The following is a 27,399-nucleotide window of genomic DNA, read 5'->3' as shown; positions in this document are numbered from 1 at the left end:
CCCCTGCCAGCACTTTCAGGGTCAGTGGCTACAGTCCAGGCAGCATCAGAGCCCAAGAATCCAGCAGAGGCAGAAAACACAAGCAAGCAAGCAAAAAAGTGGTGTTTTGTTGTTAGAACTTGGGTTTGGTGTTAAGAGATCTCTTACAGTTTTGTTTGGTGCATGGAAGGGATCCGAGAGGGTCCAAGGCAGTTTTTTTTCAATTGTTGCTTTCCCCGTTCCTCATAGTGGTTTAGTCCAATGACCAGAAAGGAGATGCCCTCCTAACAGAGTTAGCACTGCAGGGGCAAGTTTCAGCCTGAGGCCAGCGGGAGTGTGGTGGGTTAAGCCCTACGCTGCTAGTCAGAAGGTTGGGAGTTTGAATCTTGCACATTCCTCATTCTCATTCTTTCTCTCTCCCTGCTTATTAGTGTTTGTCCTCAGGTTGCTTTGTTTTATTTCTTTGATTTTTCCTGTTTATAAGTGTAGACATGGGGTGTGTCTTCTCACATGAAGATACAGCTCAAATACATAAAGATTCCCCTTTAGGTTTAATACTGAAGAACTGGCAGAGATGAACGGGAAAAGAAGCATTTCTTTCAAAAATTGAATTTATTAGACTATCAGGACAGACCTGGCCAACGTATAAATTAGAGAAAAAACAAGACATGGCCTAAATTTGGCAGCTTAGATGAGGCATTAATATTAAATCTGATGTCTTGCATAGACCAAGTTCAGTATTTGGAGGAACTTAAGAATGCTAAGCTTTTTGTGCTCTTATTATGTGATGAAAAGCTACAGAGATCTAAGAAGGAACAGCACGTAATGCTTCTGAGAAGGAAGGGGAAGAAAGATGAGAAGGAGGAGCCTGTTCTTAGTCTACCATGTGTGAGTGACAAGAAGGAGGTGGAAATGGATTTGGTAGCACCCTCTCTGAGGGCAGGGCTGCCTGCCGTGGTAGGTCCTCTTCCACCACCACTGCCGCCGCCACCCCCTCCACCACAATCTCCCCTGGAAGTGGCCAGGAGTGGGGGTGTGGCTTTGACGATACCCCCACTGATAAAAAAGGAAGGGGAGCAAAAAGGGGATTTTTGTAGACCACCGCCCCCCTCTCGGGAGACAGAGACACTAGCAAAAGCTGACTCACCGGCTTCGCTCTGGCCTCCACTTCCACCTTCCCCTCATCCTCCAGCCCCTCCCGGGTCCGGAGGGGCAGAGGGGCAGCCCCTGCAGCCAACAACACCACCCGTAAAGGCAGAGATGGAGGGCAGAGCCTCCCATCAAGAGGGTGGGCACAGAACCTCTGATCGAGAGAGCAGGGAGCGGATTTCCCAGCAAGGGGGTGGCATGTCTGTCACTCTCAGAGGTAACAACTTGTGCCTAAGTTTCCATGGGAGCACCGTTCTCCTAGAGACAGATGCAGGAGATGACATCACACTCGGCGCCAGAGAACCCAGTAAGGCCAGAGCTGCTCCACCTCAGAGCTATCGGGCCGGGGCTGCTCGGCCTCCACACTGTTGTAAGTCCTGCTTGGTAATTCCTAGTACCAATACTGGCACAGACAGCTCCAGCAAGGCACATTCAATGGAAATGGACAGTAGTATTAACTCAGATCACTCCTCTGGAGAGGAGGATGAGGAGACAGCTGTTTTGATCAGATGGAAAAGGGGGAAAATAGCAAAGAAAGCCATTGAGGCATGTAGTCCAGTACCTAACATACCAGATCTAAAAAAGAAGAACTGGTTTCACAAGCCCCTGTAAGACAGGCAGTTGGTAACCAAAGGCCTATATATGTGAAAGTCCCGTACTCTCTTGTAGAGTTAGAACAGTGGAAGACCACCATTGGAAAATATAAAGAAAACCCAGACAAAGTAGCTAACTTGTTAAAGAGGGCAGTTGACACACAGAACCCTGACTGGAGTGAGTTGAAGTCTATGATGGACACATTGCTTGATCACACTGAAACAGAGATGGTTAATAAGGCTATTATAACTTCTGTAGAGGCACAAATAGCCTGCGGATCCATTCAAGGCACAGCTGCTGAAGTCTTCCCACTGGGTAATCCAGGGTGGGATCCTAATGTGCCAGACCAAATGGCAAGGCTAAAATGATACCAGAATCTCATAGTATATGGGTTAAGATATGGAATTCCTAAAGCTCTAAACTGGGCTAAGTTATAATAAAGCAAAATCAAGATGAATCTCCCACTGATTTTTTAAGTAGGCTAAGAGAAGCTGCAATCAAATATTCAACCCTAGATCCTGATTCAACTAAAGGGAAGTCTCACCTAACCCTCCTGTTTATAGGTCAAGCTACAAATGATATAAGAAAAAAGCTGCAAAAGATAGACAGGATTCAAGACATGAGTAAATTGTTAGAGGTAGTCTGGAAGGTGTATTGAAACAGAGACTCAAGTGACAAAGCTGGACACCATCCTAGTAAGAGTGTTAATCAGGAGAAGTCACCCAAGAGAACTTCTTCCCCTCTGGACAAAGATCAGTGTGCCTATTGTAAGAAAAAGGGACATTAGAAAAATGACTGTCCAATGTTGAAGAAGAAACCCCCAGTTCCCCAACTGACTGTGGGACAAGACTCAGAGTGCCAGGGACCAAAGGCCTCTCCCCCAGCAGAGCCTTTGGTTATAGCTAAACTGGGGAAAGATGACATTGAATTTGTGGTAGATATCGGAGCAGCATATTCAGTGTTAAATACTTTAGAAGGGAAACTGAGTCAAGATGCTGTAAGTGTCATTGGGGCTACAGGGGTAAGTGAAACACGGCCTTTCTTCCAACCTTAAAAATTTGAACAGGGGAAGCACTGGGTAACTCACCAATTGCTCTATATGCCTAACTCACCCAAGCCATTGCTGGGGAGGGATTTACTGGAGAAATTGGAAGCAGAAATTAAAATTTAAAAAGGAAGGGGTGTACAAATGGTAATTCCTGAGACTAAATTTGTCGAAGTTGCTGCACTTTTAATACAGGAAAAATGTGGTGAAATCCCCATTGAAGTTGAAAATGCTGTCAACCCAATAGTGTGAGCCAGTGATGTTCCAGGAAGATCCAAACAGTCAGAACAGTGAGTAGTGCACTCAAACCAGGAGCCATACTGGTAAGGCAAAACCAATACCCTTTGAAATTAGAAAGTCGTAGGGGATTGGCATCTGTAATTGAAAGATTCCTCCAACATGGGTTATTAGTGCAATGTGAGTCTAGGTATAACATGCCCTTCCTTTCCATAAAGAAAGCTGATGGTAAGAGTTATCAATTAGTGCAAGATTTAAGAGCAATTAACAGAATTAGAGAGGACATACACCCAGTGGTAGCAAATCCCTACAGTCTTTTGACCATACTGACAGACGAATTAGGGTGGTTTACTGTCGCAGACCTGAAGGATGCCTTTTTCTGCATTCCTGTGCATAAAAACAGCCAAGAGCTTTTTGCTTTTGAGTGGGAAAATCCTGAAAAGGGAAGAAAAATCCAGCTTACTTGGACAGTCCTACCCCAGGGTTTCAAGAATAGCCCAACAATATTTGGAAACCAGCTGGCAAAGGAATTGGAAGATTGGAGGAGACAAGAGCCATGAGGAATTATTCTTCAATATGTTGAAGAACATATGTTATCTTGATTGCAGCTAAAACACGAAGTGACTGCATCCAACTCACTGTAAGCTTGTTAAACTTTTTGGGACTAAGTGGGTACAGAATTTCTAAAGATAAGGCACAGATTACCAAGGAAGCAGTAGTTTATCTGGGGCTTGAGAGCTTTTGTGAACATCGACAGCTCAGCAAAGAATGGAAAGACACCATCTGCCGACATCCAGAGTCCCACACCATGAGAGAGATGCAAGCTTTCCTGGGAATGGTAGGTTGGTGTCATTTGTGGATAGCAAATTATGGAGTACTGGTAAAACCCCTGTATGGAGCACTAAAAGCAGCCGAAAAGGGAATCATTACGTGGACTGAGAGCACAAAGACTGCATTTAAATAGATGAAACACACTCTAATGTCAGCTCCAGTATTGGGATTGCCAGACTTAACTGAACCTTTTGAACTCTTTACATATGAGAGACTAAATGTTGCTTTGGGGCTACTAGCGCAGCGCCTTGGAAACCAACGGAAGGCTGTGGCCTACTTTTCCAAACAGCTAGACAACGTTAGCCAAGGGTGGCCTGGGTGTTTGAAGGCCATGGCGGCTACTGTCATCTTGATTCAAGGGGCCCGAAAACTCACCCTTGGGCAACACATTGTAGTGTATGTACCCCATACCATAGCAGATGTACTTGAACAAAAAGGAGGACATTGGCTATCCAGCAACCGGATGCTTGAATATCAATCACTGTTGTTGGAACAAGATGTTACCCTGAAAACAACTTCTGTTGTTAACCCTGCCATGTTTCTGTCCTTCACCTTAACTGACGATGTGCCTGAGCATGACTGTTTGCAGACAATCGAGGAGGTCTATTCCAGCAGACCAGACCTGAAGGACGTGCTCTTAGAAAATCCAGATTGGGAGCTATTTACGGATGAGAGCAGCTTCATTAGAAAAGGTAAGCAAATGACAGGTTATGCAGTAACAACCCAGGACAAGATGATCGAGGCCAAGGCCCTGCCAGAAGATGTGTCATTGCAGAAAGCTGAACTGATTGCACTGGCCAGGGCCCTAGACCCAAGCAAAGGAAAGAAGGTAAATACATGGACTGACTCTAAATATGCATTTAGTGTTGTCCACATTCATGGAGCCATCTGGAAGCAGAGAGGACTGTTGAACACTCAAGGTAATGAAATCAAACATGCTGAACAGATCCTTGCCCTCTTGGAGAGCATCAGAAAACCAACAGAAGTAGCTATCATCAGTAGGGTCACCAAAAAGGGAAAACCACTCCAGAATTGGGAAATCACTTTGCTAATGAAGCAGCAAGAGGAATCGCAGAAAAAGGTATTCTCACAGTGATACCACTAAAAGAGATTGATCTGTCAGGGTTCACTCCAAAGTATGATCAGGCAGACTACAAGTTAATTAAGTTCCTTAAAGCTAAGATCATAGAAAATGGATGGGCTGTTACAGCAGCGAACCAGGTTGTAGTCCCACCCCTGATCCTCTGGGAGCTAGCTCAAAGAGACCATGAAAGCTCACATTTTGGGGTTGAAAATTTTTTGAAACATCTCAAAAAGGTAGTCTAGTCATAGGAAAGGGAGTGACTAATACTGTACAATCTGTAGTAAGCAAATGTGAAATCTGCTGTAAAAACAATCAATCCTGATACAAGGAAAAGAGTTGTGTTAGCAGTAACAAAGGCAGGGGATCTTCCTGGACATTACTGGCAAATAGATTTTGCCGAGTTACCATGCAAAGAGGGATACAGATACATACTGGTATTAGTTGACACTTTCAGTGGATGGCCTGAAGCTTACCCCTGTCGCATTAACAGAGCCAAGGAGGTCGTGAAAGCTTTGCTCAATCATATAATTCCAAGTTTCAGGGTTCCTTTCATCAGACACAGGACCACATTTTGTCGCAACAGTGATTAAAGAAGTTAGTCAGAATTTGGGAATTACTTGGGATCTTCATACACCTTACAGACCCCAAGCAAGTGGAAAAGTTGAATTTATGAATAGAACCCTTAAAACACAAATTAGCAAAATTTGTCAAGAGACATCCATGACATGGGTTCAGGCCTCGCCTATAGCTTTACTGAGGATCCGCATGCAACCGAGGCATAGGGATAACATCAGTCCCTATGAAATATTGTATGGCAGGCCATATCAAATACTGCATGTTCCAGGAGAAATTCATATGAGGGGGAAACTTGATTTACAGAGATATCTAATTGGTACCCATAAGTAAAGCTTTTATAAAGGGAAGGCTTTGTAAAGTCATGGCTCAGGCCTGTTACTTCAGCTAAGTAGAAGAGAACTGTGGGAAAGAGCCACAGCTGAATTAGGGGTAGAAAAACATGTTATATAATCATTGTGTGTACACATCGTGGTGTATGGTGGTTGGTTGAATTATGTTTGTTATGCTTTAAAACTGTGTAACTGATAACCAGCTAACAGCTTCAAAAGGACGGGTTTTTGCAATAAAGCAGCTCTCCTTTGCACCTGCCTGTGGACTCTACATCACTACGGACCCTCACCCACAGCTGGTGCCCAAACACAGAAGATCCACCTACAGCAAAGAGCATACCACGACCGAGACCGAAGCCCGTGGACCCCAGGAGCGGCCCAAGGCAGCACATTCCGACAGTGGACTCAGGCAGCAGACCCAGCCACCCCAAGTGACCCTCACCTTCACCTTACTACATCTCAGCACACGCATTCATCACTTTAAGGTGAGCAGCGGGGTAGATCATGGGGGCAAAGCTGTCAGTTAAGCAAAAGCAGACCCTAGACAATTTACAGCAGCTTTTACAACAGCAGAACAGAGACATTCCTGATGCTAAATTACTTGCTTTGCTGCACTGGATTTCCACGCATGTAAAAGACTTCCCCTCAGCCAGTATTTTTCAGCTAGATGCCTGGCAGGCACTAGGACACGAACTTTTTGAAATTGTGAGCGCTGGCAATGCATCTGCGTCCAGGCATTTCACAACCTGGGGAATTATTATAGCAACTCTTACAGATACGTAGATTCGCATTCTCAGCTGCCCTTGGAGGATGCCTCCCCCAGACCTCTGGCTCTGCCGGCGGCCCTTCCTGCAGTGAGGCCTCTTTGCATGCTGCCTCCCCCACATCGGAGGCTCTCCTGAGTGCTACAGCTCCTCCACGGTCTGCTCCCACAACCGCTGCTTCTGCACTGCCTACTCCACCCACAGTACTTTCTTCACTGCCTGCCCCCCCAACACAAGTCTGCCCACAGCTGCTTCGCTTATGGCAGCCCCCTTGGCCGGTACTGGCCCCTTGGGCATGGATACCCCCCTGGCTCTTTGTAGCCCTCCACCCTTGCTGGGCTCCTGGAATGCTGCAGCTCCCCTATTCCCTCTTGGGCCCCCAGGCGATAGGACTCCCCCACCTAGCACTTGCCAGGAGCCGCTGGCCAGCTTCGTGGCTATGGCACCCCCTGGGGAGATAATTACTTTGGATAGCTATCCTGAATCACCCTGTCCTGCAGACCCGGCACCCTTAAATGCTCAAGTGGTACAACTATACCCACAGGGAACCAGGACCGGGACCCCTCATTTATTACTGCATACTGAGTTGTCTATGAACAAGGTTGACTAGCAGCTTACAAAGACATATATTACTCTGTTGTGAGAGAACTACAGAGGCTAGCACAGGAGAGTGGTGTATCTCCTGAACATCTCATTGCTTTCTTAGAGACCATAAGTGCCGCCTATGTTCTTACTCCTGCTAATTGGAAGAACATAATGAAAATGATCTTAACTATGACACAGTATATGGTTTGGTTCTCGGATTACCGAGAGTCCTGCATGGCTCAGGCAGGGCATCTGCAGCAAAGGAATCCTCCTGTACTTGTTGTTCAGTTAACCGGTGACGGTGCATTTGCACATGCCAGATCACAGACAAACTATCTGCATGACATTTATGACCTCATTATCCACTTTTCTATTGTGGCGTGGCAGCGGATTCCAGTGACAGACAAGAACGCTAACATTTCTTATACTAGAAATCAACAGGGTCCCATGGAATCACACACGACATTTATGGACAGGCTGCAGGTTGCGTTACCCTGACAGGTTGATGATGAGGACACACGGAAAAATCTGTTGTGACAACTCACATATGAGAATGTCAGTGATGACTGTAAAAAGGTGTAGATACAAAAATGCTGCTAGCAAGGATTTTCTTGCTATTTTCTAAGTCCGTGAGAGACTTTTCTCTCTCACAGAAGAGGTAGCAGAGTTATGTAAACAACCACCACCTGCAAAAACAAAAAGCCACCTGCAACCTTGAAAAGTCTTGTTTATGGTATAGTAGAAAAATATTTTGACAATGGATGTTTTAGGATTTTAGCCAACCACCCCCAAGGGGTGGCTGATCCTTTGTCCAATTAGACTATGAAGAAAAAAGTCTATAAAAGAGTTTGTAAAATAATTAAATAAATCAATCTTGCTGCACAATTCCTGCCTCCTGGATCTTCTCTCTTCCTCCTCCCTATGGCTGCAGGACACGGTGATATACCCTAGGGCCCAGGCCTGCAGTAATATTTGGTGCTGCCCGACGTGATCTGCACTCTCTGACGTGTCCTGCTGCTGCGAGCCAAGCCGAATTCCTCCAGAGGTACGCTGTTCCCCTTCCTCTCCGGGACCAGGAAGTCCAACAGGACTGAGAAATGGCGAACAGCGGCTCACAAACCGACGCTGTGGTACTGGTCTGGAAATGCGTGTTTAGCATATTGCACACCTCCATTCCTGAAAACTCAGTTCGGGAGTTATTAGATTGGGCTACCTTAAAAGGGATTTCCATGGACAGAGATACTGCCCTGGACTTTGCCTTATGGCAGGAACTTGGCCGTGCTGTCCGACACGAGCTCCCGACTGGGGACCCAGCAACGTTAGAATTATACAAAACCTGGCGTTCGTTATTTTTTCTGCTGACAGACCTTGACTGTAGCAGCAGAGCTGGATCGTCTATTTCAGTGATGAGTGACAGAGGAATGTCCGAGGGGGACCCCGCTGACCGGGCTTCCGGGGCAAATGATGGTGGATCCGGAAAAACCCCCCCGGCTCCACAGGCAGAGCCTGTGCCGCCTCGCCCTGCACAGTCGCAGGACTCTGCGGCCCCCAGGGACCCCGCGCCAGCAGAGGTGGGTGGGTCAGGGCAGCGGGAGGGCGCACAGCCTGCCTTACCGCTCAGCTCGGCGGCAGCCACGGCTTATCCAGGGCCACAAATTAGCGGCTTAGCGAATTGGACCCCCAGAGCGGCTCCTAGCCCGGTTGTGTATGCACCAACAGAGCCAAAATCGCCCGGATGTCCCTTGTTAGCCGGCGTAGCGCCGGGCGAGACTGCACCGAGACTGCCTGGGTGTGGTCCGCTGCCCTCCTTGGCGCTGGACTGTTCTGCACTGCTGCAGAACCGAGCCATTGACCTTTTAATACAGCATCTGCCTTTGCTGACAGAGTTACTGAACATATCCCGAAGGCTGGAGGACCTGCTCAGCTTGCTAGAGCGGCTGCTGTGGATGCCAGAGCCACCCTGCCGTGCGGGGCACGCCGAGCCCGCGCCGCCAGCACTGCCCGCGCTGCCCACGGGAGCCGCGGCTCCAAACCAGGAAGCGGTGCGGCCAGTGCCAAACCCGGAAGTAGCGCTGCCGCAGGAAAACCTGGAAGCGGCGGTGGCGCGGAACGTGGCCGCAGAGCAAGGGCCAGCGGCGGCGCCGGGCGCGGCTGCAGCCCCAGAGACAGCGGCAGCAGCTCCAGTACCAGTTCAGTCGGGACTGGCCGAGGTGGCCTCCTGTAAAGAAGCTGCTGTCCAAACTGCAGCGCAGCCAGCTGTAGTCGGTACTGTCTGTTTTGCCTCTAGCGAACTTAGCCAAAGTGCCCCTCCTCGTCCATTTTTGTTCACTCCCAGCACCTCAGAGTTGCCTTTGCCTGATGACTCATCATCAGGCAGTGAGGCAGATGAGGCTCTGGCCCCAGGTCGTCAGGCGGCTGTAGCCGCGCGGCAAAGGAAAAGGCTGTGCTGGTCTCGCCCCTGGACCTTTCAGGACTGCACGGTAACAGTGCGTCCGACCCATTACAGTCGCTTCTTAGAGTCAGTTAAGATGCGAGCGTTGGAGGAGGGTGACTGGAGGTTACTGGAAACACTTCGAATGCCAAATAGATTTGAGGATTCTGGGGGTAACCGGGAAGCTGTTACACTTCATCCGCAGGCTGTGCCAGAAGTTCAGGATGGTAAGGATTCCCCAAAAGGGGAGATCCAAGCTTCCTCAGTGTATAAGGCTCTCCCAAATTCAGGCAAGCGTGATAAGCATGAGGTAATTGCTTGGAAAGTTGCCCAGGACCTCCAATCCAAGGTGGCACAATATGGGCTAGGTTCTGCTGAGGTTATGCAGATAATAAGGGTGATAAATACAGATTTGCTTTCTCCAGTTGATATCAGACACTTAGGTAAAATTCTATTTCAACCTGTACAATTTACAGTTTTTGAGAAAACCTGGAGAAAGCTGGCCAACAAGGCTGCATTAGGGAATATGCAGCTCCCTGCTGCCGATCCTAGACGGACAGCAGGAATGGATACTTTGATGGGGACTGGTCCCTTCTCTGATCCCAGTCTACAGGGTACCTTGTCCTCTAGCATCCTGCAGCAAGCTCAACAGGTCGGCATGGCTGCCCTGTTGAAAACCATAGAGTTGTCAGCACCCAGAAAGTGATATACTGAAATAGTTCAAGGGAAATCAGAGTCATTCCTTTCTTTTGCAGAGAAAGTTGCTGCCTCTCTTGAGAAGCAGGTCGAGGATGATGGGTTAAGACAGTTGTTGTTAAGGCAGTTAGTAAGAGATAATGCAAACGAGGAGTGCAGAAAAATCATAGATGCCTTACCAGGGGATCCTGAGGTAACAGACATGGTCGAAGCCTGCGCTAAGGTGGGATCTGGGAACCAGAAAAGGTCTGCTTTGGCTGGGTTCCTGCAGCCTGTTCACGCATCTTCTGGTTGTGAACCAAAGCAACCAAAACAGGTGAAAAAATGGAAGCAGCCTAAGCCAAGCCAAAAAGAGAACACACCGATCCCTCAGTGCAAGAGGTGTGGCAGGCCAGGGCATTGCTCGGACTATTGTAGATCCCAGACTCATGCCGATGGTCAGCCATTGTCGGGATACTTCCGCCGGGGTGAAAGGAGCGGGAATTGCTCTCCGATGCAGTCGCTCCCCCAGAGAGTGGCACAGGTACAGGCACAGGCCTACCCAGCCACCCTAGAGACGGCACCCAGGGATCAGACGGCACCCACAGATCAGACGGGTTTGACGTCCACACCGCAGCCGCAGTCATCTTAGACTCTAGCGGTATTTATAAGGTTTCCTTGGACGCATATGGACCCTTAGCCCAGGGATCCAGTGCAATGCTGGTGGGAAAACCTGACGTTGCCCATCAAGGAATCTTAGTGCACTCAGGAGTTATTGATGCTGACTTTAAAGGTCAGATTTGCGCTATGGTCTCCACGCAAAAACCCCCTGTAACTATTCCTGAAAAGACTTGCCTTGCTAAATTAGTGCCTTTTAAGTCTTGTGTCCCCAGGATAGAACAAACAAAGATAACAGCAGTGGATCTACAGGACTTCCGCAGGCCTTCCCGACTTCAGACATCTCTGACCAAAGGCCAGAGATGACATGTACCCTGATCCTGCCGAACACCTGTCCACCCCGGATTCAGCTTCGAGGTTTGATTGATACGGGTGCTGATGTAACTATCATCTCCTTCTCTGCATGGCCTCCCTCATGGCCTTTACCCCCAGTGGGATCGGCCATTGCAGGAGTAGGAGGATCCACACAGAGCTATTTAAGCGAACGGCCTGTGGTGGTGAAGGACTCAGAGGGGCACACAGCTACGATTAGGCCTTATGTTGCTACCACTTCCCGTAACCTTTGGGGATGGGATGTGTTGGCAGCTTGGGGCGTACAGATTGGGACAAATTTTTAGCAGGGGTCACCGTGCGTAAGGGCGCACAGAATCCTACACTGCCTTTGTGGTGGTTGACTGACACACCAATCCAAGTCAGACTCTGCTCAGTTAGTTGAATTAAGAGCTGTTACCATGGCTTTCAACAATTCTCACAGGAACCTTTGAATTTGGTTACTGAAGCCGACTAGCAAAAGCTTTGTATGCAATCAATCACCTTACAGTACCACAAAAGTAAGCCTGCAATTTTGGGAAACTGACCATGGGGGCATGCTCGCGGCCCCCACAGAATCAAACAAATGTGAAGCGCAGCATCTGGCAAGCCAGCTCGTCCCCACAACCTCCAGAAGTGCTGGATTGGACCTGGCCATCAGCCAGCCAGTGCCTCTGGAGACCACCTCGGTTCATTTAGTCCCTACGGGGGTATGGGGACCTATTGGCAATAATATGCATGCTTTGCTGATCAGATGTTCTTCCACCACTAAACTAGGACTTTTTGTGTTACCTGGTGTCATCGACTCCAACTTTGAGGGTGAAATATGGATTATGCTCTGGACACCCGTGCACCTTCCTTTATGCCTGCTGGCCAGCATCTGGAACAGCTTGTTCCATTTTGCAGCACAACCCTAGGCAGAAAAGGTAAGCGTGGCACTGCTGGATTCGGCAGCACTGGCCAGCCTCAAATTTTTTGGGCAAGCACTATTACAGCAGCTCAGCTGACCATGGTCTGCACTATAAATGGTAAGGAATTCAAAGGCCTTGTTGATACCGGGGCTGATGTTTCCATTTTCAAGAGCAGTGACTGACCCAATGACTCGCCTATGGTTGACCCCGCCTCGACTCTGGCTGGGGTAGGAGGGCTTCAATGCCCTCGGCAAAGTGCCCACCTTTGCCTTGTTCTCAGCCCCAACGGGAAAACTGCCGGCATCACATCATTCATTGCTCCAGTACTATGTACATTACGGGGACAGGATGTTCGCGGACAGTTTGGAACCACTGTGAGCATAGACCCTGATTCACGTCACACTCTTTTTCATAGGGGCCATTGAACAGCCATTCTAAACACAAATACTGAACATATGTAAGCTCACGTGGAGGACAGATGACCCCATCTGGGTCTCTCAATGGCCCCTACATCAGGAACAGCTACAAAACCTACAGTGACTCGTAGATGAACAGCTATCTCTTGGGCACATACAGCCATCTTCCAGCCCTTGGAACACTCCTGTATTCTGCATACCCAAGCAAAGTGGTAAATGGAGACTGTTGCATGACTTGCGGGCTGTGAATGTGGTCATTGAGCCAACCTGGACTTCCCTCTCCAGAGATGATACCTCTCGATTGGCCCCTCATAGCCATAGACTTAAAAGACTGCTTTTTTACAATTCCCTTGCACCCTGATGATTCACCTTGTTTTGCCTTTTCAGTGCCCACCCTAAACCATGCAGAGCCAATGAAAAGGTATCACTGGACAGTTTTGCCACAAGGCATGTGCAACAGCCCAACTATATGCCAGAGTGGTGGACCTTACTCTGCAACCTGTGCACCACCAATTTCCTGAGGCAACCGTATATCACTACATGGATATTTTACTTGCAGCCAAAAACCATTCTGTTTTGTGTTCCATACAGGTGGCTGTCATTCAGGCAGTTCAAGCAGCTGGATTAGTCGTTGCACCTGAGAAAGTGCAGTAGCAGGCCCCATGGCATTACCTAGGGTGGAAAATTACTCAGCAGACTATCTGCCCTCAGCCTGTAAAACTCAAGGACAACTTGACCTTAAAGGATTTGCAGAAATTGTTAGGTTCCTTGAACTGATTATGTCCCATTCTAGGTTTATCCACAGAGTTTTTGCACCCCCTGTTTGCTTTGCTCAAAGGTAACCCTGATCTCAACTCTTCCCAACAGCTAACTCCAGAGGCTAAGAAGGCCCTTCACCATTGTGCTCAGGCACTGGAGAAGTGTCAGGGCTGGAGATGGGACCCAGATAAACCCATTTCTCTTGCTATAGTGGCTAGTAAATTTCAACCTTTGTGATTTCTGTACAGTCTTGTATCAGTGGTTTGCTGATGACAGTGATTCCTTGCATGTACTAGAGTAGCTATTTTTACCTCATACAGCGACAAAGACTGTATGGACTATCAATGACATGTTTGTGCAGCTAATCATGAAAGGCCACGATAGCTGCAGATGCTCAATTGTGGGAACCAACAGCTGGCCTGAAGGCCTCACAGGCATCGACCTTGACACAATCAGTTTGTACCCCTTAGAACAGCAACATCAACAGAAGCAAGAAGCAAAAACAACAGAAAGAGGATGTGGCAGCTGCAGAAGGGAGGATACTGGCTGATATGTAGCAAGAGTGTGTGCACGCTATAGGCAACCAATAATATTGTATTGTAGTAAGCTAATTGCCAATGAACATGTAACACAAATGCTAAGAAACTGTATAAAAGAAGCTGTGTAGTATTAAAGTGGGCTTTTTGCTTGAAGTTGTTGGGGGGTGTGTGTGTGTCGTGTCTGTCTCAACAGCGACATCTGGTGACCCTGACATGATCCAACTGCTCCACAGAAGGCTGCAGGGCGAGTAGCAGAGACGGAGCCCAGCAAAAGGAGAGCAGCGGTGGAGAGCTGCTACGGTGTGGACGTGTAACTGCAACCCATGCAGTGAGCCGCTGGGGACAATGGGAGCTAACGTATCCCAAGAAGAAAAGGCAATTGTGAATATTTGGATACTTATGTTAGGCAGGCATGGTATTAAGTATGATAAGCATACCTTGAAGGCCCTGTTGCTGTGCTGCCAGAGCCAGGGCTTGGAAGCTACCTCTGAGAATGCTTTTAGTGTAAAAGCCTGGGAGAGAGTCGGACAGCTTATTTTTGTCTCTGCTTCCCGAGGCAATGAGACTGCCAAAAATTTTATGACCACCTGGAGGGTGGTGCTGGAGACTTTAAAAGCGGTAAAAAATGAATGGGACTTAGAACTGCAGAACTCCACAGATGCGGAAGGCCAAAGTGGGGTGGAAGGGCGAATGGAAGAGGCAGGCAGCTCCACATTGGCACAAACAGGTGAAGCCAGTGGCAGGCCATGTAACGGGGCGCTGGCCGAGTTTGCTCATGAGCCTTGTGTTGAACCGCCTGGCTGCGTGCCACCTACGAACCCTAGACCAGAATGCCCTATTCCCCCCTGCTCCTGTGAATCCTCTTTATCCACCCTTGCCTGCGGATGAATGGAGCAATGGCGAAGATGAGCCCATGCCCACAGCTCCCCCTGCTGCCAATGTTCTGGATACGGCTGTTCCACTGGTGTGACCAAAATGGCCCAGCAAGCCCCCTCTGCTCATAGACTTGCAAGAGCCAGGCATGGAAGGACCTCCCTGCCGCCCACCTACCCATCCTCCGGAAGAGGTGTTTGCTACGCAACCAGTATCGGTAACTGTATCTGCTTATGACCCAATTAGTTTTTGGGAACATATGAAAACAACAGCAATTGCTAATGGAGATTTTGAAATGGCAGAATGTATTTCTGTGCCCATGCAATCTCCTGTTGTGAATAGTCAGTTGAGTTCTGGGGGGGCAATTGGAGGAGCATTCCCTGTGATCAGAGGCTGTGGACAAGCACCTGATCAACATGCTCCTTTTAAATGGCAAGTGCTTTCAGAACTACGCCAGCTGTCTGCGAAACATGGTCTGGGATGCCCAGCTGTAGCAAAAATGCTTGTGTTTTTAGCTGCAGAAGAACTGACTCCCTTTGATATAAAACAAATAGCAAAATTGCATTGTTCTACAGTTCAATATATGATATTTGAGATTATTTGGTCATTAGCTAACCTAAGGTTGTCACAAGATGACTCTTGCTGGGGGTCAGGCATAACCCAGCTGATGGGATTGGCCTCTGTTGATAATCCGCAGCTGCAGGCTCACCTGCATCCTCTTGTTTTAGCCCAATCTTGAGATTTAGGCATGCAAGGCTCTTTTGAGAGTTGCAAACCTGTTGAAACCTACACAGCGGTACACAACAGTAAAACAAGGGCCTCAAGAGCCATACATGCAATTTGTTAAATGCCTGCAGGATGCCATGGAAAAACAAATCACCAATCGCAATGCAAAAAAACAGTTGATACTGTAATTGGCATGGGATAATGCAAACGATGACTGCAGGAAAGCCATTGAAGAAGCCAAAAGAAAATCCTACTTTGGATGAAATGATAAATGCTTGCACTAAAGTAGGAACAACCTCTTACCAAATGGCCATGTTAGCAGAGTTCCTCACCACAGCAGTCAGAGTAACCCACAACTGTTACCACTGCAGACAGCAAGGTCACATGAAAGTTAATTGTCCCCACAAAAAATCAGTCATTTGGTGTGCCAAAAAGCCCAAAAGGAACGCCTGGGGCAGGAAATTGTAATAGATGCGGAAAGCCAGGACACTGTCCAAAGCAATGCAAATCTAAATTCCATGCAAATGGGCAACCTCTCAAAGAGCAGGGAAATGGGAAGAAGAGCGTGAAAAGGAAGCGCGCACAGACACAAACACTTCCCCAGGGAACACACCCAATACAAATTTATGCAACCAACTCATCAGGAGGATGAGAGGATCAGCTGGCATGGATGTTTCCACCACCAACACAGTAACTTTACACTTGCTGAAGGCACATAAAGTACCCCTAGAGGCACATGGAGCCATGGGACAGGGACTAAGTGCATTATTAATAGGGAGATAGAGTGCGACATTGCAAGGTATTTTTGTACATCCAGGGGTTGTGGATGCTGACTACACGGGACAAATACATGCTATGGTGTCCACTCCTTCTGTTACTATACCTGCTCAAACTCATATTGCTCGTTCCTTTTAAGTCTTGTGTTCGATAACAGATTCCAGATTACAAGGAGATCAAGGCTTTGGATCAACAGGACTACCTCAGGTCTACTGGACTCAAAACATATCAGACCAGAGGCTACAAATGGTTTGTACTTTAACTATGCCAGGAATGACTCCTTCTCATGTAAAAATCAGGGGACTAATAGACACTGGAGCTGATGTTACTATCATATCTGCTATGGCATGGCCGCCCTCGTGGCCCACCATGCCTGTGGGGGCTGCTGTTGCTGGCCTTGGGGGTGTCACACAAAGCCACCTGAGTGGAAAACCAGTGTTAATTAGGAACCCAGAAGGACAAACAGCAACTGTCCATCTCTACATCACTGTGGCACCTCTCAATCTGTGGGGACGAGATGTTCTGGCAGCCTGGAGGGTGAGAGTGGGGACGAATTTTTGATTGGGGCCACTGTGCAGAAGGGCGCAAAGTACCCTATGCGCCCTATGCTACCTTTACAGTGGCTCACGGAACAACCTGTCTGGGTTGATCAGTAGCCCCCCTCAAAAGAAAAATTAACTGCCCTTCATGAACTGGTTCAAGAACAACTACAACAGGGACACATTGAACCATTTATGAGCCCTTGGAATACACCTGTATTTGTGATCAAAAAGAAATCAGGGAAATGGAGGCTGCTCCATGACTTACGCCAAATTAATGCAGTGATAGAGAGCATGGGTGCTTTGCAGCCTGGAATGCCATCCCCTACAATGATACCTGCTGAATGGGACATACTGATTGTTGATTTAAAAGACTGGTTTTTTACCATTCCGCTGCATCTGAAAGATATTCCAAAATTTGCATTTACAGTGCCATCTGTCAATCATGATGAACCTGTAAAACTATATCAATGTTAAGTGTTGCCACCAGGTATGAAAGATAGCCCAACTATTTGTTAATGGTATGTCGCACAAGCCTTGCCGACAATTAGGGAACAAACAATTCCCTGGAGCCTATTTTTATCATTATATGGATGATATACTGGTAGCAACTCCCATGAAAAAAGACTTGTTACAAATCCAACCACATTTGCTTAGGGCACTGCAAAATTATGGTTTGCAAGTAACTCCAGAAAAGGTATAACAACAACCCCCTTGGAAATATCTGGGAGTGAAAATACTTGAACAAACGATACAGCCACAAAATGTGCAATTTCAGAAATGGATTCACACCTTGAATGATGCACAGAAACTTTTGGGTACTATAAATTGGTTACGACCCTATTTAGAGTTGACCATTGCGCAGTTATCCCCATTGTTTAATATTCTTAAAGGTGACCCAGACTTGGCCTCGACAAGGCAACTAACCCTGGAGGCCAAACAAGCCTTGGAACAAGTGGAATGGGCAATTGTGAATTGTCAGGTTTACCAAGTGGACCTTACTGTTGATATCATTGTGTTTATTGTTACCCCAGATTTTTACCCTACAGGTACTATTGGCCAGTGGAGTGATCAATGGTCTGATCCCTTGCACATGTTAGAATGGGCCTTTTTGCCCCACCAGCCAAAGAAAACAGCACCTATGTTGTTTGAACTGATTGCTCAGTTGATCATCAAATGCTGGCAGAGATGCCTGCAGCTGATGGCCAAAGATCCTGTGAAGATTGTACTTCCCATTCAACAGGAATATTTTGAATGGTGTTTTGCACACAGTGCTCCTTTGTAAATTGCATTACAAAACTATTTAGGGCAGATCACTTATCACTTGCCCAGCCACAAATGGTTGCAATTGGCAAAATCAACCACTTTGTCTTTACTGCCAAAGAACAGTCATGTGCCACTGCAAGGACTCACCATTTTTACTGATGGATCAGGAAAAACGGTAAAAGCCATTGTCACCTGGAGGGACGAGTCTGGGTAGCAGACGCTGAAAGGCCATGAGTCAGGCTTTGCCCAGTTAGTAGAATTAAGAGCTGTGGCTATGGCGTTCCAGTGTTTTCCTCATGTACCATTGAATCTTGTTACTGATTCTGCTTATGTTGCAGACATTACACAACGACTTGATTGCTCACTTTTAAAGGAAGTTAACAATGATGCCCTTTTTTCATTATTGAAAACTTTGTGGTGTGCAATTCAGAACCAAACTCATCCCTATTACATTTTACATATAAGAAGCCACGCCAATTTGCCCAGATTTATAGTGGAAGGTAATGCCAGAGCTGTCAAATTGGCCAATCCCACATGGATGACACCTCAACCTGACAAAATAGCACAGGCCAAAGCCTCACACAACTTTTCCACCAAAGCCCAAGTACCTTGCAGAAGCAATTTTCATTAATGCCTACTGAAGCTCATGACATTGTTAGTTCTTGCTCTGATTGTCAGGGATTTGCCACACTGTTACCAGCAGGCCTCAACCCCAGAACCTTACAAGCCTTGCAAATTTGGCAGACAGATATTATCCATTATGCTGAATTTGGTCATTACAAATATATGCATGTTTCTATTGATACCTTCTCCTCTGCCATGTGGGCATCCGTGCATACTGGAGAAAAGAGTCATGATGCTAATTGCCCATTGGTGACTGGCTTTTGCTGGTTTGGGCATGCCTTCCTCTGTAAAAACTGACAATGGCACCACCTATGTCTCTCAGAAGATGCGGTGGTTTTTACAACTGTGGTGTGTGACCCACAAATTTGGTATTCCCCATTCTCCCACTGGTCAAGCTATTATCGAATGTGCTCATGGTTCTTTGAAACATGTTTTAGAAAAACAAAAAGGGGGAATGTGTGGATAAACCCCACAGAGCCAGCTGGCAAAAGCTTTGTACACAATTAATCATCTTGCAGTGCCACCAAATTCTAATAATCCTATGCTTCTGAATAATTTTTTTTTGTTACAGTCTACAAGTGAGACGCACCTACCCCGAGCGAAAGTATGGGTACGAGATTTAATCACTAACAGGTGGGAAGGCCCGTGGGACCTTGTCACTTGGGGACACAGGTATGCTTGTGTTTCCACAGATACTGGTGTCCAGTGGATACCTGCGAGGTGTGTTCACCCTGATTTGCAACATCAAAATTGTCATGAAACCAACAAGCAAACTTCAGAAACCAACAGGCAAACTTCAGAAGATGATGACGGTGTGGACCATTTGTTGCATAGTTCTGCTTTGGATTAAGACAGAGCAAGGACTTGCCATGTTACCTCCAATGTCAAGAGGGAATGTGTGGGTAACCCTTGTTGACGCCTTGAACCAATCATCCTTATGTATGTCTCTTGCAAGGCCACAATCACCTTTTCGCACATGTTTAGTTGGAGTACCTGTTGAACCTTTTTTAATAGTTCAAGAAGCCAGTGGCCATGCTCCCCAAACTGTTTGTAACAGTACCCTGGAAAAGTGCATCAACAACATTGGCACATGGGATGACAGACTTCCTCTCCCCCTTGAGCCACAAGAAATAGATATTCTGGGGTCAATAATGACACAAGCGTGCTTCTTTTTTAATTACACAAAACATGGGTGCAAGGGTGATTCATTTTGTAACACTACTCAAAATGTGTCACCCGAAAATTCCATATTTCAGAATGTCTCAGCATGGTGCAATTATGTTTTAAATCACAACAATGTTACATACTATCAAGCCCCTTGAGACAAATTTCCAAGCAAATTACCTTGAGGAGTATTTTTAATTTGTGGAGATGGAGCTTGGCCTGCATTACCTTCATGTGCTATTGGTGCACCATGTCCTTTTGGTTGCCTTACTATGCTTACCCCAAATTTAACTATGCTTTTAAATTACACACATGTAACCCGTGACACACAGTCCTTGCATCCTTTTGCAGGAGACTGCAATGACACCCTTGATTTTTGGAATTTAGAAAAGCGTGTTTTAGTTTCCCTTTTTGCCCCAGGAGTAGCATCTAGAAAAGCATTAGGATTGTTAATTAAGTTAGGCTGCTGGCTTGCTAAACAGACTAATGCCTTGCTTCACTTTCTTTATCAGGATTGTTAACTGATGTTAGCACATGGACATGGTTATGAAGACTTTGATGACATGTGCTGTATGAATCTTTCTGGCCACTCCAGATCAGTGTTTGCTAGTATCAAAGAATTACAAGTGTTTCAAAATTAAGAGAAGAGAATGAGTCCAGTTGGTTCAGTGCTTTGTTTGGTAATTGGCAACTTGCTAAATGGGTCAAAGACCTCATTAAAATGGGATGTTTAGTCGTAATTGTTATCCTTCTTATTTTACTCCATGTGCCATGTTTGTTGTCCTTTCTGTGAAGGGCCCTGCAGAGGACCATAAATTTATAGTTGAAAAACAAAAAAGGGGACCTGTGAGAACCAACAGCTGGCCTGAAGGCCTCACAGGCATTGACCTTGACACAATCAGTTTGTACCCCTTAGAACAGCAACATCAACAGAAGCAAGAAGCAAAAACAACAGAAAGAGGATGTGGCAGCTGCAGAAGGGAGGATACTGGCTGATATGTAGCAAGAGTGTGTGCACGCTATAGGCAACCAATAATATTGTATTGTAGTAAGCTAATTGCCAATGAACATGTAACACAAATGCTAAGAAACTGTATAAAAGAAGCTGTGTAGTATTAAAGTGGGCTTTTTACTTGGAGCTGTTGGTGTGTGTGTGTATGTCGTGTCTGTCTCAAGCGACACTCAATGACCAGGATCCACCTGTAATCTATGTGCCTGAGAACAAAGATGACTTGTCATGGTCGTTGTCAGAGGACACTAACTTTCAGATTGCACTTGCAGACTTCTCAGGACAATTGTCTATCCACTACCCTTCACATCGCCTGTGGATGGAGGTGGGTAGCCCCCCTTTACATGCAAAACGCCATTGCAGTATAACTCCCATTGACAGAATGACTGTTTTTACAGATGCATCCAGCAGAACCAGCAAAGCTGCAGTAGTATGGTGTAAGGGTGACTGTGTCCAATGGCATAAAAGGGTTCTGACAGTGCACAATGCTTCAGTGCAAATCTTAAGAGTTAGCCACTATCCGCTATGCTTTTCAATTGTTTTCACAGGAACCGCTCAATACTGTAACTGATTCTGCATATGCTGCTAATGTAGTTTTTCATCTGGAATCTTCGTATTTGCAATATGTTCATAACCCACATTTATTTACATAGTTGAGTACACTGTGGCTTTTAATTAACAACTGACTTTCATATGCTTAACAACAATTAACAACAGCTTTTATATGCTACATGTCCGTTCTCATACAGGTTTACCTGGACCTATCATGGAAGGTAATAATCGTGTGGACCTCACTGTCATGCCAAATGTTGTGCCTAATAAGTTTGCTCAGGCTAAGCTATTTCATGACTTCTTTCATCAGAATGCACACTCTTTATGAAAGCAATTTCAATTAACCTCCTTGCAAGCTCATGACATTCTGCTTTTGTGTCCCTCTTGCCGTGGAATTGCTCCTGCTCCTTTGGCAGAGGGTGTCAATCCTCAAGGCCTGACTGCCAATTCTGTCTGGCAAACTGATGTTTGTTCCAGAATTCAGTCGTTTAAAATATGTTCATGTAACTGTTGACACTTTCTCACATTTTTTAATGGCAACTGCACACACAGGAGAAAAGGCTTGTGATGTTACTCGGCACTGGTTCACATGCTTTGCTACTTTGGGCCTCCCAGACACTATAAAGACAGACAGTGGCCCTGCTTATGCTTCTGAATGGACTCGCCAGTTCTTACAGCAATGGGGTATCTCCCACAACACCGATATCCCTCACTCTCCCACTGGTCAGGCAATTGTTGAACGTACCCACAGAACACTGAAAACTATGCTTGAAAAACAAAAGAAGGGGGAGCTGGAGTGCCCACATGATAGATTAGCAAAAGCCCTATATGTTCTCAATTTCCTGAATCGAGTTGAAGCTGGCCAAACAGCATGTGAAAGGCAATATTCTTTACATACAAATGCTCATCCCAGGCGATGGTAAAGGACCAGTAACACAGCCGTGGGCAGGACCTTTAGACTTGCTGGCGTGGGGAAGGGGTTATGCTTGTGTCTCCACAGGTCACCACGAGAAATGGGTTCCTTCATGGGGTGTGCGACCATTTGTTGCATCATCCTGATTAGCGAAGACACTGCAAGTGTCTTACCCCCGACACTGGACAGCGCAAATGTATGGATCACTCTTGCTAATGCTACGCACACCAAGACTATGTGCATCTCTACGACAACCCCTAGTGATCCCTTTGACACGTGCTTGGTAAAGGGGTACCCATTGGCAAGAAGCATTTTGGTAAGCTGTACAATGAAAGCATGCAGTAAAACTGCATGGCCCCAGGTATATTGCAGCCCAGGTGGTGGTGGCAGGACACCTGGAGAAAGAACGTAGGATGGGATGAGACATGGTACAAAGATCTAAGAAGGATGCATGACTTTCCAGCTTTGCCCTCGCAGCCACAGGAACTAGATATGCTAGGGACCTGGCGCGCTTCGCTATGCTTACATTGATGATACGTTTGACGGTTATGTGAACAGTGTTAATTTTGATGTGTCTCCTAAAGGTATTTTCAGTAACACTTCCTTGTGGTGTAATTGGACCTTGGAAAGTCAACGGACATCCAGCATCAGCACTATTGCTCTCCCCTCAGACTTGTTCTTAATATGTGGGGAGCATGTCTGGAAAAGTATACCAGGCAAAGTTGTTGGTGGACCTTGCACGATTGGCCAACTAACCTTGTTTCATCCAAATCAGACTGCTTTAATTGTTGCAGCACAGCGTCATGTTAGACACAGCACTCAGGTTCTTAACGAGAAGTGCGATCCAACAGTAACCTCCTGGAACACTGCAGAGCGCATCTCTGCCAGTTTAATACCAGCAATTGGTACTGCTCATGCTTTGGCCTCTTTAAACAAGCTCAAAGGATGGCTTGCAAAGGAAGCTAATGCCACTAGTGCCGCTCTTTCAGCAATGCTAATTGATGTTAAATCAGTGTGACATGCAACACTGCAAAACAGGGCAGCCGTTGACGTCTTGCTGTCGGCTCAAGGCCATGGGTGCAAAGATTTTGACAGCATGTGTTGCATGAACTTAATTCATCATTCAGATTCCATTCACAAGAGTATCAGTAATCTTAAGCAGCTCACTAAACAGCTACAGCAACATGATGAGGGTGATTGGTTGGGGGTGTCTTCATGGCTCGACAACCTTGGCTTTGGGGCATGGCTTAAACATTTAGTAATGTATGGCATAGTTATCCTTGGTATGTTCTTAATGATTGTGATAGGTATCCCACGTACTTTATCTTGTGTGCAACAAACGATCAATAGTAGCCTTAATAAGATAATGGCTTTACCAGTGCAGTTTTAGCTGTGCAACACATAAACAAAGAAGGGGGAAATGTTACTGATAAGTAAAGCTTTTATAAAGGGAAGGCTTTGTAAAGTCATGGCTCAGGCCTGTTACTTCAGCTAAGTAGAAAAGAACCGTGGGAAAGAACCACAGCTGAATTAGGGGTAGAAAAACATGTTATATAATCATCGTGTGTACACATCATGGTGTATGGTGGTTGGTTGAATTATGTTTGTTATGCTTTAAAACTGTGTAACTGATAACCGGCTAACTTCTTTAAAAGGCCAGGTTTTTGCAATAAAGTGGCTCTCCTTTGCACCTGCCTGTGGACTCTACATCACTACGGACCCTCACCCACATCTAATGGCTTTAGGTTCGACTTTGCAGTAACTCCAGAATTACATTGTGTTATCCAAACCCATAGGACTGGACACACCTGCACATCCCTTCCAACCTGGAGATTGGGTCTATGTGAAGTGGTGGGACAGTGATCCTCTACAGGCCAAGTGGAGAGGACCATTCTGCTGACTGCCCTCACCGCAGTCAAAGTCGCTGGCAAAGGACCCTGGATCCACTACTCCAGAGTTAAGAACGTCTCTGCTCCTGAAACAACTGGGAAAACAGAGACTGATACAAATGAGGATGATGTGGCATAAATGGTTCTTCTTCTGTCCTTGTTATCTATACAGTTGGTAACCATGACTCAGGTTTGGAACCAAAATTTACAAATGATTCCAGTCCAAAGTTTATACAAAGCTCTTCATAAGAAAACTGATGGATTTGTATTCAAATGCCAACAATTGACATGTAGATCAAAGTGGAAGGATCAGCAAAGATTTGTCTACAATTTGGGAACAAACTCAGATCTTACATTAGATAGCATTCAAAGATAACACATTGAACTTCGATTGTATCTTCCACACCCTCACCTCATGGTTACCAAACTGGCCCTGGATTAAAGAACTGATCATAATAGTTGTAATCACAACTCTTTTTTGCATGATAGCCAGCTGTGCAAAACATTACCATTGTTAGATATATACTGTTGTTAGATATATCCCGTTGGTAGGTATTTAAAATAGGGACTTGACAAGGTAGAGGTCTTGTCAGGTCTCTAAAAGGGGGGAATTAAACCTTAGGATTTTAGTTTTTATATTTTTCATGTATTTGTAATCCTGCAATTCTTTAGTGTATAACTCTAAACTCCACATAGCCTGTTAGCTGCTGTTCTCCTATTTTGGTCAGACAAAACAATTCCTCTCTAGGCCTGGGAATCAAGGACACCTTACTGTCTCAGACCCCAAGAAATGTAAACAAAAGTGAGTTGGGGGGGAGCAAACTTGGGATGAATGACTTCATTACCTGAAGCTGTAATTGGAAGATAACCCCCAATATGCAAATGGACAAAACTTATAAAAGTATGAAAACCTGTGACCTGTTGTCCATTTTTGGGTGTAGCCCCTGGGTGGGAGCTTCGTCTGCCCTAAATTGACGGTAAACAAAAAACCGACTCTCGGTCCAGAGCTACAAAGAAGACTGCTATCACCTAAAGCTGCTTCAGTCCTGCTTGCTTTCTTAGTAGTCCTCCTCTGGGGTGCTCTCCTATTTCTTATAAGTTACCTGCCAGAGGGTCAGCCAGTGTCTGGTCTTTAGTAGAAACACGTGGTTCAGCATAGCTGTAACTCTTCAAGGTCGAGGCTGCCTGCAGCCCATTCTTTTTCTCCTACACCCATGACCCGTTTCCCATTTTTGGGTGTAGCCCCTGGGGGAGCTTCATCTGCCCTAAATGTACCTGAAGGCCCTTCAATAAATAAAACCACTTTTATTCTCTTAATTTTGTCGGCCTCTGTTTTTAGGTAGTGCCATAAGGCATCACAAGCTGTGCGAATCCCAACCACATCTGTGATGTGCACTGGACACTATCTGGGCTCTTACAGAATCTCTCGTCTTCTGAGAAAATGATCTCCAGCACAGCCCCAATCTCCTTAAGCATCCAATACCTTGTTCCATTGTGCTCCATTTTCCTTGGTGCACCTGGAGATCTTCTTTACAAAGGTACCTGTCCCTTACACTTGCCAGCAGTTGCCGCCAGAGGCTGAGAGTTTCCTGGCTTCTCCTGATCCCCTGGTCAATGACAACATCTTGGGACAGCAATCCCAGTTGCCTGGCCTCACTTCCGTGCAGAATGGTGTCATTGGCTGCAGCATCTCAGATGCGGAGCAGCCAGGTCAGGATGGACTCGTTCGCCTGGCAGGTGAATTCCCTCTGCAGGTCTCGCAGCTCACCCAGGGATAGAGAGCGAGTGATGATTTCCGGCTCTGCCTCTTCTGCTGGGTGCGAGGGTCCAGCCACCACCTCATCGGTCACTAAGCAGACTGATTTGCTCTTGGATCTCTTTTTCTGAACGGGGTCAACTGCTACAGGCTTGGGCTGTCCTTCTGGCTTAGTGGTGGTTCGCATAGACATGGTGCCTGTTGCTTTGCTTCTTTTCTCCTTCTCCTGAAGACGCTGTACCATACCAAGCACTGTAGTGACACCAAGCATGGTGTACACAGTGCAGGCCACAAAGAGAAGACAAAGCAAAACTAACACCAAGATTGTGCTATCCTTGACATCCGGGGAAAATGAGTATTTTCAAAAAGTGCTGTGCCTGGCCTAAAAGGCTGGAAGAAACCACTCTCTACTCTTCTCACCAGGGACTGGGTGTGATTGTTGTGGATGTCCCAGAGATAGCAGCCCAGACTAGGACAGGAAAACAAAATTGAGTATATATTCCAAATAGCATTCATTGCCTGAGGTTATTATGCAATAAACATAATAAAGCAATAAAGCAATTCTCATACCATTCCCTGGTTGCCACAGGAACAATACAACAGGCAGGTAGCTCCCCATGTGAGGAAAAATATAGAGAACAAGGTACAGTACACATATAAACAAGCTGAGCACCATGGTGAATAGGTTTCTGTTAAAACAAAATTGTAATTCTGACTCTGTCTCAGGGCGAGCCTCACATTGGGTGCCAAAATATGCACTAGTTTGAAAACAAACCAGTGGGAGATCACAAGTCAAAATCATAATTTAATAGGAAAATTAAAATCAATGCAATAGTACAAGAACATTGACAGAATCAGGATACAACCTGACACCCTGTTAGTCAGGGTGGTGGTGGCAGTCCAGATGCAGTGGTCCTGTTGAAGTGGTGATCCTGTAGATCACCTGTGCTGTGCTTTGGTTCCAATTACTTCTTCATCTGAAAGTCCAGTGGTAGCTCTTGTCCTCTGGGAATCCAGTAGACAAGGGCTGCTTGTGCTGTTCCAAACCCCAGACTATATCCAGGTTGGAATGCTTGGCTCCTCCCCCCGGGAGGAGCATCTCACAATGGGCTGATGTAATTCTATGAGTCATACAGTGGGTGCTTGATGGCCCATTAACAGAGATATTCCAGGAGGGAGTTATCAGGGATGTGTCATGGTAAGAGATAATGAACACAGCCCCACCTGCTTTAACACCTTGTGAAGATGATAATAGAATACTTACTATTGGTTACATCTTACATTGTAACCTAGGACAGGTGATGTAGTCAGTTTGCCAGGCTTCCCCATACCTGTACTTTGACCATTGTCCACCATAACACAGAGGCTTCACCCACTTGTCCTGTTTGATTGCAGTGCAGATCTTGCAGCTGTGGATGAC

The 27,399-nt window shown here is 46.3% G+C and overlaps 1 protein-coding gene across 3 annotated transcripts; it reads left to right on the top strand.

The window, feature by feature from the left end:
* Positions 1–9: 9 nt before the first annotated feature.
* On the top strand, positions 10–25,668 carry LOC116443231 (histone-lysine N-methyltransferase SETD1B-like). 3 transcript variants are annotated; one of them, XM_032107265.1, is made up of 2 exons: positions 10–6,309; positions 8,105–8,144. In XM_032107265.1, exon 1 carries the CDS (start codon positions 694–696, stop codon positions 1,738–1,740), a length of 1,047 nt encoding a protein of 348 aa, XP_031963156.1. In that variant the 5' UTR covers positions 10–693; the 3' UTR covers positions 1,741–6,309; positions 8,105–8,144. The 3 variants fall into 2 exon arrangements, with proteins under 3 accessions (XP_031963157.1, XP_031963156.1, XP_031963158.1); XM_032107266.1 differs by lacking the exon at positions 8,105–8,144 and adding an exon at positions 24,131–25,668.
* Positions 25,669–27,399: the final 1,731 nt, after the last annotated feature.

This window comes from Corvus moneduloides, chromosome 4 (genome assembly GCF_009650955.1).
Source record: "Corvus moneduloides isolate bCorMon1 chromosome 4, bCorMon1.pri, whole genome shotgun sequence".
Taxonomy (NCBI): Eukaryota; Metazoa; Chordata; class Aves; order Passeriformes; family Corvidae; genus Corvus; species Corvus moneduloides.
Note: the sequence above shows the minus strand (reverse complement) of the source record. Positions and strands in the feature narration are given on the sequence as shown.

Excerpts from the sequence above, each read along its gene's own strand:
- LOC116443231 (XM_032107266.1), top strand. The coding sequence starts at position 694 with ATGTCTTGCATAGACCAAGTTCAGTATTTGGAGGAACTTAAGAATGCT.